Below are 12003 nucleotides of genomic sequence, written 5' to 3' on the forward strand. Positions count from 1 at the left end.
ACTTCAATTTCCCCCCTCCTTTCTTTACCCCTCCCTCCCTCCCTCCTCCTCTCCCTCAGCACCTCCCCACTTTCTGCAGGATCCGGTGCTGATGTAAAATCCCTTCAGAGACGCGCTCACAAACGTTAATACGTGTCTGAGCCGACCGAGGGTGACGTGCAAACGCAGCCGCATCCTGGAGCCAGAGCTCCACTCGCTCTCTCTGTACTGTACCAGTCTCAGCCACTCTTAACATCTTTCCACCGCCCCCCCCCCCCCCATCATCAGCCAAGGATTTTTTTTCCTCCATGTCATCTCGGGAGAGTCCGCCAGTGATCTGAATCTATTTCCGCAGCAAGCGAGAATCTCAGCAGCCTTCTCTCTTTTTTCTCCCCTTTTTCTTTTTTGGGGGATTTTGCAATCTTGTGGGGGGATTTTTTTCTCTCCAAATATATTCTGTTTCTCAAAAAAAATTCTCCTACTCCATCCGGCTCGGTTTTAACGGTTCTGCTTGCAGGGGAGAGAGAGAGGGAGAAAAGCCCATCACAAAACCAAACATGTATTCTGGAGTTTAATGGCTTTCTGAAGAATCGGTTTTAATTGTTGATTGTACTTAAGGGTAAAATGGGAAGAGTTAGATCCGAGGAATGGAAACCTTCTCACTCCACATTGGGCATGTGTGCTAGTATCGTTAAGAAATAGGCACAGCTTTCGGATTGTAAGGTAAGGGCAAGCTGTTTATTATTTCTAGATCTTTGGAGCCATAGCTCACGATTGGTTAGTAATAAATATATATAAAAGCTTCAGTGAAGGGATAGGCAACAATTCTCTTATCATGAGACGGGCTGTCCTTGCGGACTCGGTAAATGTTTCTGCTTTTTAAAAAAAAATGTTATTAAACATCTAGAGCCAGACAATCCGCGCAGAGTTAAACAAGTGAGTTGTTCTGAGCGGGATCGCGGGGTGGGAAATGTTAGACGAGAAACGTGTTTGTAAAGGAAGTTGAGATGGAAGTGAGCCAGTGCGAGCGTCTCAGCATCCAGGAGAACTTGTGCAGAGAGTGGTGTTATGGCGCCGACTATGTTTAGCAGAGATAGATGCCACTATTGCTTCTTCTAAAATATAAACTTATATGAATCCCTTTCACTGGCGACTTGTGTGGGGTTTTTTTTTCTTCAAATGCATATCCAGACAAATATATAAATCTGACATGTCCACCGAATTGAGCCATATGTTTGCAATAGTTGGGCAGTGCGTACACGTTCAATTAACGCTTTAGCAATACTTATATTCATAAAAAAACGACCTGCTTTTAGTTGGAAGCGGATACTGTTGTGGAAAAGTAAAAATAATATTGGGGATGATTGTTCGCAACCTGTGTCCCGGCTCAGCGGAAGATTGCAGAGAATGTGGATGTGGATGCGAAGCTGATGTGACAGTGTCTACTCACTGTCGTCTCACAGTGACTTAAACGCCTACACAAGGGGAGAGAATGGCTCTGCATCAGATCTGCTTGGATTTGGGGCGCTAAACCACGATTCTTCCAAAGCTGCATTTAACAAGGTCTCCAATTACATGGAGCTAGGGGCGCATTACACTGGTGTTCTTGCATGCAAGCCCCCTTTTAAAGTGTAATTTTAATCAGACGCATTGGAACTTTTGTCAGTCAATTTAAAGCTAATATGAACAAGGACAGACGAGCTAGTTCGTGGTGATTTGCAGCAATAGCTGCAGATTTATAAAATCCCGGAGAGTGTTATAATTGAATTCGTAGCAGCAAGCTTTAAAACTACACCCCCATATACCGCGCCACGTCCCAGCAACACGGCTGCCTCGTCTTGCTTAAGTTAAGGTTGCATTCAAATTGTTGAGATTCAATCGACACTGTCAGGTTTAATAAGGACTAATGCATGAGCTGTTAATTTAAGTGAATAACAAAGAATATCATGGCAACATTGTGACAATCTGGGAGTTTTTTTTAGAGAATCCTCGCGCGATACAAATAGATTTGCACGCTATTCCTAGCCAAATGTTGCTTTATTTTTGTTGCAATGACCAACCTAATCTTGGGACATATCTTCAATTCAGTCATCAGTTCAGGTAGAATGCTCAGGGTCTCCCAGCCTTATTTAATATTCCAGAAGGTGCGCATTGTTTACACAGTATGGGTCCCATCGGATGGCGTGAAATTTAAATGTGAAGACTTATTAGAAAGAAAATAAAGTTCATTCTCACCCATGACAAAGTGGTTTTGTACCTCGTAGGTACCAAAAAGACGCGGGGTTAACTTTAAAGGAAGAACTATATGGGGGGAATGTGTGCGGAGAGATGGACTGTGAAAGGTAAACCGGGTTCTTAACTAGATACATCTTTATGCTAAATTGTGTAGTTTATAATCCGACTAATCTGTCTAACTTCAATGTGTACAACCTATTTTTGTACATTAGGGTACTTGAATCTTTTGGAATTTTAGCACCTTCCACGTTTATCTCAAAAATAGCCAACACAATATGCCTTTAAAAAAATGCGGACGTGCTGGGAATACTTTACATATCAGACGCGGAAAAAAAAACCACGAATGCATAATATTTAAAAACATCACATTATAAAGTACCTGACTAGGATTTTTGAAAAGGTAATTTAAAAAACCAATTATAAAATACATAAATCAGAAAGGGGATCATCTGGTAGAAACGAGTTCGAGGTTCCAGCCGGGGCCACCTTCGTTTTACTGAATTTCGAATCCGGGAATGTCTTTTTATTAAAACAGCCCGCCGATGAGACTGCATGCCGATATTTTATTTTGACTGCGTTTTAGGAGCTCGGTGCAGTAAGTAACTCGAAAAGAAAGTCGTACAACACGTATCCGATTGTCCCTGGCTGAGTTATGCAACGCTGACGACGGTTAGAATGATTATTTTTTTGGTTGCAAAAATATAAGTTTTTTTAAAAAGCAGAACTACCTTTTTCAATCACAGTGACAAGCAGGGTCGGGAAACAAGAGAGCGGGCGTTGTACAGAGGCACCGTCTGCCTGAAGACTGCATTCGACAGTCCCATCTCCAGCCTTAAAATTAATGTTAAACCAATCGACAGAGCCAGACCATCTATACAATGATTACAGTTGGAGAGAAACACTTCATTAAATGTGATTATTGATCGAGGTGGGCTGATAACTGTTTTTAGGCAATATTTTATTATTATTACAATATAAGTGTGCTTAACTTTCCCAGTTTTCCTTCAAATTTGTTGGTCTGTCCGTATGTGGCATCTTTAGTACCAGATATACTAAACTAATCTGTAGAAGGTGCTGTGATATATAATTATTGGCTCCAGCTCCCCTCTCTATATCTCTCAGCACAGATATTGGGCTAATATCCGCGTGGCGGCGATATTTTGTCAGCCACCAAACAGAAAGCTTAGCTTAAAATTCAAGCCAACAGAGCAATGATCTCCCAACTCTTTTAATGGCGAAATAATCTCGCAGGATCGGCGAGCACCGACTGTAGGTGAGGGGCTTCTTGTGCTTGTTGATGTCTACAGCCTAAGTTGTTACTTGCATTTTGCTCTCCTTCCCCTCCCCAGGCCAAATGACATAGGATGAGGGCCTTTGCTGACCTGAGGACTTACATGTTTGCAACCCATCTCCTGGTTATGGTTGGATTTAACGTTGCCGAGGACCTGTGCTCCACCTTCGTGAAGGGAGTCATTTACGGATCGTATTCGCTCCACGAATTGTTTCCCCAAAACTCCACCAATTGCACGTGGACCTTGGAGAACCCGGATCCGACCAAGTACACCATCTACCTGAAATTCTCTAAAAGGGACCACGGCTGCTCCAACTTCTCCCTATGGGTGTATCAGTTCGACCACTATTCCCCTGAGAAGATCCGGGAGCTGCTGAGGAACGCCAAATCCGTCGTCCACCTGTGCCAGGCGAGGAGTATGTTTGTGTTTTTGGAGTTTGGAAAGAATTTCGTCCAGTTGCGCCGCCTGGTTCAGCCCGACGGGACGGTGGGGCACCCTCGTGGCAAAGGGCCGAGTGGCCGGCCGGCTTTCGAGTTCCTGGTGCTGAACAAGGTGAGCCCCAGCGAGTTCGGCTGCCAGGTGCTGTGCGGTTGGCTGGAGAGCTGCCTGAGAGCTGCCGGGGGCCAAGTTGCAAGTGCCGGGGACAGAGGAGGAGGAGGAGGAGGAGGAGAAGGCAAGGGAGAGTCGGAGGCCAGCTCCTGTGGGGTGATGGACGCCAAGTGCAACTGTCAGCAGGATGTGATGACGGGCGTGGACGGGCTGGATATGGTTCTACCTCTCAATGCAGACACCGAGGGCTGCCTCTCCGCCCGCCTCCACACCACCCACACATGCAACCTCACTGAGGGCAAGCGCGCACCTAGAAAAGGTAGGCGTCCTTATTTTACCTCAATGCACTGGAGCTTTCTGTCAAAAAAACCCGCGAGGTACCAATTATAAAGTAATTACACGCATCAAATAATTGCTATTATATATATATATATATATAATTTCTATAATTGTTATTAGAGTTACAACTATATAAAGTCACATTGTGCCTGTGTTTCTATTCTGTTTTGAAGAACCTGACCTATTTGTGGTTAGGTGTTAAACAGGTTTGGAATATCCCTTAACCACAAGACTTGAGGAGACGTTGACTGTTTTTGCTAGGCATATCTTGAGATGAAAATGCTAACTTGTCCATAGCTTTTGTGGGTCTCTTCGAATTCCATTTGTCTCTTGGGCTGTACAGGTTCATTTATTTTACATATATATGAGAACAAAGCCAGAAATCCCAAAAGATCCTCACAGATTTGTAAAAAAAAATTAAAAACACGATGCTCATATCAAACGTGACAGGTAGGAGAAGCACAGCATGTGTGATGCATGTGTGATGCAAAGAATTTGAATTTGTGAATATGCCTCTTAATGAGAGTGGTAGAGCGTTCAAGTCATCTCGTGTAGTTCTCAACTTCGAATTGTCATCAATACTATTGCCTGTTGTCCCTGTGGAGGGGATTGCTGATCTATAGAATGCATAAATATTTACATATTCGGCAATAAATACAAATAAGACTTCAGAAGTAACATTGTGTGAGAGGGAGGGGCGTTTTTACTTTCTGTACTGCACCACCCAGTGTTATTATGACCTTTCCCAGCATCAGCTTCCAAAGAAGTCTCATTACCTGTCAGCAGTTGGACTGAAATTCAGGTCGAGTACCGTATTTCCAGCTCATTCTGTGCTAGCCTAGCTTGATATTGTTGTAAATAAGTTGTAACGTTACCGGGGTCCTGGTAAGCATACAGCAGCATTAATCAACTTGACAAAAAATAAGCTGCTTCTCCATTGAGAAACTCCCAGAAGACATATACAATGCAGAATTGCGCAGGGCTGTCAGTTAGGAATAATCCACTTTCTTAGTATTGGTAAACAGCCATTGTTCACAATTAAATTATTCATTACTGTGTGTGGAAGGAGCGAATTCCAATGTTTGCAGTTAATCAGTTTGTTCCTGGGTAAGACCCGACCACCCCATCACCATTGAAGATTGGTAACTTATTTTCTGACTATATTCCTTATGTAACAAACTCGGCAGAGAAAAAAAAACCTGTGGCTGAATTTCCTCGGATTTTCTCCCGTACCGCCGTCGTAACTCCGGCGGAAACTCCGCCAAGTTACGGCGGCGGAGCGGGCTGGACATATGAGCCAGTAACAGGACAATGAGTTGCAAATGCCGCAGTGTAAAGTGTTATTAACCGCCGGAGATAAACTCCTCCGTACTGCTTTTTATCATTGTTGGAATTGCAGCCCACGGGACGTATCTTTGAGCCGCTGATCGGGACTTGTCAAGTGCTAGCTTATAGTTTTTCAGCTGAACTAGCTTTTATTACAGGAAAATAAGCTTTCCGAAAATAAAGGTTTTATATATGCTAGATTGCAATATTGGCATGAGATGGAAAAGAAAAAGCAAAATAGTGCGTCCTACTTCTAGCAGTAGCTGTTAACGCGAGTTAAAGCTGAACATGTATAGCGTGATGCCTGTCATAACATGTACTGCATCGAACAGTGGGGTGAAGCCTCTGAATGACTGGCTCATAGTCTGACACGCTGCATTCTGCTGGTTCCCCGAGCCGTGGTGTGTATTATTACCGTATTACTGTTAATGACATCCTATAATAAAAGACAGTTGCCGTACAAACGAAGACAATCGTGTCATGGCATTTCGCATGCAAACCAGTCTTTGCAACAACATAAAACAAGGTTCGGTACCAACCTGGAGGCTGTAAATTGCGAATCGTTTAACGACCTCGACGCAAAAAACAGGCTACTTCAAACAGTTTCTGCTCACTGGGTTTATTCCAAAAGTATAGCATCCCAGCCGACAGTGTGCAAGTGCAGGGTGATAGGAAGAAGGTTGGGGCACTCTCCATCTCCTGATCCTCTGAACTCATAGATGAGACCTACAAATAGGGTTAAATTTCGGGTTTTAGCTTTCTTCTTGAAGGAGAGAAAATGTACAGGGCTATGGGAAAGGAACAGGGAACTGAGACTGATTGGATAGCTCTCGCAGAGGGCCAGCACAGACACGATGGGCCGAATAGTCTCCTTCTGGGCTGTATGATTCTGTGATACTGTACGGGTATCACCAGAGTGATTGACACAACAGAGCGAATAAAACGAGTGTTTTTTAAAAAATCCTACTTGTTCTCGAAAACCCTTCACAACTCACACAACCGTTGGTTCCGACGATTCAAAGGTTAATCTTACATTCACCAAACCAAGAGTCACAATGGCTAAAACACTACTCCTGGCCTGTGACTCCAACCAAACGGCGTCATTCCAGCGGATACTGTTTGTTATATAAAAGAGATTAACGATTTATTTCTTTTTTGAAAGAACAGTTCGGGACCAATCACTGGTTTAAGGAGTAAGCGTTGGCAAATATTAGAGTGTTGGCGTTTGATGGGGAGAGGAGAGAAAGGGTGAGGATGTGTTGTCATCTGGAATGCACAGTAACTTTCAAAAGGAAATCCGATTAATAGTTGCAGGGCTCCGGGGAAAGAGCAGGGGTGGGGGACTAATTGGATAGTTCTACCACAGGCACGGTGGGCTGAATGGTCTCCTGTACTGTATCATTCTATGGGGAGCTCAGGTTGAGATGGTGCCCGCAGGGGACATTTGTGCGATTGACATTCTCTTCGTGACACTGTGGCAACCTAGTGTCACCCCTATAGGTTTATTTAAAATTGACAACTGGTGCTCCTCCTGCGCGGCACACTCTGGACATTTAAATAACCGTTGGCAGTCCAGCTCGCAGTTTTTTGCACAGGATTACCGGTGCCCGATCTACTAATCTTTAACACAGGCTGCTGCCTCTGGCAATGTTCGCCATTCCCAAGCCCCGAGCTTGCAGCTATTCATCTATCTATCCATCTATCTATCATCGCTTGTTGCCACCATCACGCCAGGCAAAGCAGAGCACAAGCGATTCAGGCGGTATCACTGCAGCGCCAGGATGCACTGATCGCATTCGCGTGACATTTGCGCCCTCTACAGAAAGTTGGAAGAACAGACCCCGCTATCAGCGGCACAAGGCAGAAAACGTGGAGTAAAACTCCAGGTTCATCGCCCTGTCTTGATGCTCCCAGCTCAAATACCCAGAAGATTCGGCGTGCTCTGAATGTTCCCGTTTTTGTTCGCGGTCACCTCACCGATATCTATGCAAGCGTGATGCAGAAAAATCCTTGGCACAGGTCCCGAATAGGAAAAAACCACAATCCTGACCGCTGTAACTGGATTACATTTTACACACACGTCCATAGAATTAGATAGATAGATAGAATGACAGACAGATGGATGATAGATAGATAGTAGACCGACAGATAAGAGTGAAATCAGTGTGCTTCAAAATGATCTAGAGATGATTTTCTGCATTTCTTGTTTGTTGCTTTGCGATTTGCCATTTGCAAACAATATTCTAAATTACATTTGCGCCAGTTTGGTAAAATTCATGCAAATGTAGTTAGAATTGATAGAGAAAACAATTCTGTATCTGTCTGATGATGAGCAGTTTTCGTTCTCTGTTGGAATCTATTGTATGTGTTGGAATAAGAGCACGGACTGAGGATATGGTTGTGCTGGGAGATCTGAAGTGCAAACGGCAACACTCTGTAACGCTGTGCCTATCAGTAAGGACCTTTGTGAGTATTGAGGACTAGAATACAAGGGGGTAGAAGTTATGCCGCAGCTGCACAAGCACAGAGCTCCCCTCCCAGGGACCTGTGTGTGAGTACAAGCACAGAGCTCCCCTCCCAAGGACCTGTGTGTGAGTACAAGCACAGAGCTCCCCTCCCAAGGACCTGTGTGTGAGTACAAGCACAGAGCTCCCCTCCCAGGGACCTGTGTGTGAGTACAAGCACAGAGCTCCCCTCCCAGGGACCTGTGTGTGAGTACAAGCACAGAGCTCCCCTCCCAGGGACCTGTGTGTGAGTACAAGCACAGAGCTCCCCTCCCAAGGACCTGTGTGTGAGTACAAGCACAGAGCTCCCCTCCCAGGGACCTGTGTGTGAGTACAAGCACAGAGCTCCCCTCCCAGGGACCTGTGTGTGAGTACAAGCACAGAGCTCCCCTCCCAGGGACCTGTGTGTGAGAACAAGCACAGAGCTCCCCTTCCAGGGACCTGTGTGTGAGTACAAGCACAGAGCTCCCCTCCCAGGGACCTGTGTGTGAGTACAAGCACAGAGCTCCCCTCCCAAGGACCTGTGTGTGAGAACAAGCACAGAGCTCCCCTCCCAGGGACCTGTGTGTGAGTACAAGCACAGAGCTCCCCTCCCAAGGACCTGTGTGTGAGTACAAGCACAGAGCTCCCCTCCCAGGGACCTGTGTGTGAGTACAAGCACAGAGCTCCCCTCCCAGGGACCTGTGTGTGAGTACAAGCACAGAGCTCCCCTCCCAGGGACCTGTGTGTGAGAACAAGCACAGAGCTCCCCTCCCAAGGACCTGTGTGTGAGTACAAGCACAGAGCTCCCCTCCCAAGGACCTGTGTGTGAGTACAAGCACAGAGCTCCCCTCCCAAGGACCTGTGTGTGAGTACAAGCACAGAGCTCCCCTCCCAGGGACCTGTGTGTGAGTACAAGCACAGAGCTCCCCTCCCAGGGACCTGTGTGTGAGTACAAGCACAGAGCTCCCCTCCCAGGGACCTGTGTGTGAGTACAAGCACAGAGCTCCCCTCCCAAGGACCTGTGTGTGAGTACAAGCACAGAGCTCCCCTCCCAGGGACCTGTGTGTGAGTACAAGCACAGAGCTCCCCTCCCAGGGACCTGTGTGTGAGTACAAGCACAGAGCTCCCCTCCCAGGGACCTGTGTGTGAGAACAAGCACAGAGCTCCCCTTCCAGGGACCTGTGTGTGAGTACAAGCACAGAGCTCCCCTCCCAGGGACCTGTGTGTGAGTACAAGCACAGAGCTCCCCTCCCAGGGACCTGTGTGTGAGTACAAGCACAGAGCTCCCCTCCCAAGGACCTGTGTGTGAGTACAAGCACAGAGCTCCCCTCCCAGGGACCTGTGTGTGAGTACAAGCACAGAGCTCCCCTCCCAGGGACCTGTGTGTGAGTACAAGCACAGAGCTCCCCTCCCAGGGACCTGTGTGTGAGTACAAGCACAGAGCTCCCCTCCCAGGGACCTGTGTGTGAGTACAAGCACAGAGCTCCCCTCCCAGGGACCTGTGTGTGAGAACAAGCACAGAGCTCCCCTCCCAAGGACCTGTGTGTGAGTACAAGCACAGAGCTCCCCTCCCAGGGACTTGTGTGTGAGTACAAGCACAGAGCTCCCCTCCCAAGGACCTGTGTGTGAGTACAAGCACAGAGCTCCCCTCCCAGGGACCTGTGTGTGAGTACAAGCACAGAGCTCCCCTTCCAGGGACCTGTGTGTGAGTACAAGCACAGAGCTCCCCTCCCAAGGACCTGTGTGTGAGAACAAGCACATACCTCTCCTCCCAGGGACCTGTGTGTGAGTACAAGCACAGAGCTCCCCTCCCAAGGACCTGTGTGTGAGAACAAGCACAGAGCTCCCCTCCCAAGGACCTGTGTGTGAGTACAAGCACAGAGCACCCCTCCCAGGGACCTGTGTGTGAGTACAAGCACAGAGCTCCCCTCCCAAGGACCTGTGTGTGAGTACAAGCACAGAGCTCCCCTCCCAGGGACCTGTGTGTGAGTACAAGCACAGAGCTCCCCTCCCAGGGATATCTGTGTGTGAGTACAAGCACAGAGCTCCCCTCCCAGGGACCTGTGTGTGAGTACAAGCACAGAGCTCCCCTCCCAGGGACCTGTGTGTGAGTACAAGCACAGAGCTCCCCTCCCAGGGACCTGTGTGTGAGTACAAGCACAGAGCTCCCCTCCCAGGGACCTGTGTGTGAGTACAAGCACAGAGCTCCCCTCCCAGGGACCCGTGTGTGAGTACAAGCACAGAGCTCCCCTCCCAGGGACCTGTGTGTGAGTACAAGCACAGAGCTCCGCTCCCAAGGACCTGTGTGTGAGTACAAGCACAGAGCTCCCCTCCCAGGGACCTGTGTGTGAGTACAAGCACAGACCTCCCCTCCCAGGGACCTGTGTGTGAGTACAAGCACAGAGCTCCGCTCCCAAGGACCTGTGTGTGAGTACAAGCACAGAGCTCCGCTCCCAAGGACCTGTGTGTGAGTACAAGCACAGAGCTCCCCTCCCAAGGACCTGTGTGTGAGAACAAGCACAGAGCTCCCCTCCCAAGGACCTGTATGTGAGTACAAGCACAGAGCTCCCCTCCCAGGGACCTGTATGTGAGTACAAGCACAGAGCTCCCCTCCCAAGGACCAGTGTGTGAGTACAAGCACAGAGCTCCCCTCCCAGGGACCTGTGTGTGAGTACAAGCACAGAGCTCCCCTCCCAGGGACCTGTGTGTGAGTACAAGCACAGAGCTCCCCTCCCAGGGACCTGTGTGTGAGAACAAGCACAGAGCTCCCCTCCCAAGGACCTGTGTGTGAGTACAAGCACAGAGCTCCCCTCCCAGGGACCTGTGTGTGAGAACAAGCACAGAGCTCCCCTCCCAGGGACCTGTGTGTGAGTACAAGCACAGAGCTCCCCTCCCAGGGACCTGTGTGTGAGTACAAGCACAGAGCTCCGCTCCCAAGGACCTGTGTGTGAGTACAAGCACAGAGCTCCCCTTCCAGGGACCTGTGTGTGAGTACAAGCACAGAGCTCCCCTCCCAGAGTTATCTGTGTGTGAGTACAAGCACAGAGCTCCCCTCCCAAGGACCTGTGTGTGAGTAAAAGCACAGAGCTCCCCTCCCAGGGACCTGTGTGTGAGTACAAGCACAGAGCTCCCCTCCCAAGGACCTGTGTGTGAGTACAAGCACAGAGCTCCCCTCCCAGGGACCTGTGTGTGAGTAAAAGCACAGAGCTCCCCTCCCAGGGACCTGTGTGTGAGTACAAGCACAGAGCTCCCCTCCCAAGGACCTGTGTGTGAGAACAAGCACAGAGCTCCCCTCCCAAGGACCTGTGTGTGAGTACAAGCACAGAGCTCCCCTCCCAAGGACCTGTGTGTGAGTACAAGCACAGAGCTCCCCTCCCAGGGACCTGTGTGTGAGTACAAGCACAGAGCTCCCCTCCCAAGGACCTGTGTGTGAGAACAAGCACATACCTCTCCTCCCAGGGACCTGTGTGTGAGTACAAGCACAGAGCTCCCCTCCCAAGGACCTGTGTGTGAGAACAAGCACAGAGCTCCCCTCCCAAGGACCTGTGTGTGAGTACAAGCACAGAGCTCCCCTCCCAGGGACCTGTGTGTGAGTACAAGCACAGAGCTCCCCTCCCAAGGACCTGTGTGTGAGTACAAGCACAGAGCTCCCCTCCCAAGGACCTGTGTGTGAGAACAAGCACATACCTCTCCTCCCAGGGACCTGTGTGTGAGTACAAGCACAGAGCTCCTCTCCCAGGGACCTGTGTGTGAGTACAAGCACAGAGCTCCTCTCCCAGGGACCTGTGTGTGAGTAC

At 48.6% G+C, this 12003-nt stretch overlaps 1 protein-coding gene across 3 annotated transcripts in view; it reads left to right on the plus strand.

Moving 5' to 3' along the window:
* Positions 1-253: 253 nt before the first annotated feature.
* adgrb3 (adhesion G protein-coupled receptor B3) overlaps positions 254-12003 on the plus strand; it is a 1304794-nt gene continuing 1293044 nt past the window's right edge. For all 3 annotated transcript variants that reach the window (XM_085996562.1, XM_085996563.1, XM_085996564.1), the window contains exons 1-2: positions 254-702; positions 3564-4374. In XM_085996562.1, coding sequence (XP_085852688.1) covers positions 3579-4374 — 796 coding nt within the window. In that variant the 5' untranslated portion in view covers positions 254-702; positions 3564-3578. The remainder of the gene's footprint in view (positions 703-3563; positions 4375-12003) is intronic.

The sequence above is a fragment of the Somniosus microcephalus genome, chromosome 9 (genome assembly GCF_052327205.1).
Source record: "Somniosus microcephalus isolate GS21.2 chromosome 9, FLI_Smic_1.0, whole genome shotgun sequence".
In the NCBI taxonomy this organism is placed as follows: Eukaryota; Metazoa; Chordata; class Chondrichthyes; order Squaliformes; family Somniosidae; genus Somniosus; species Somniosus microcephalus.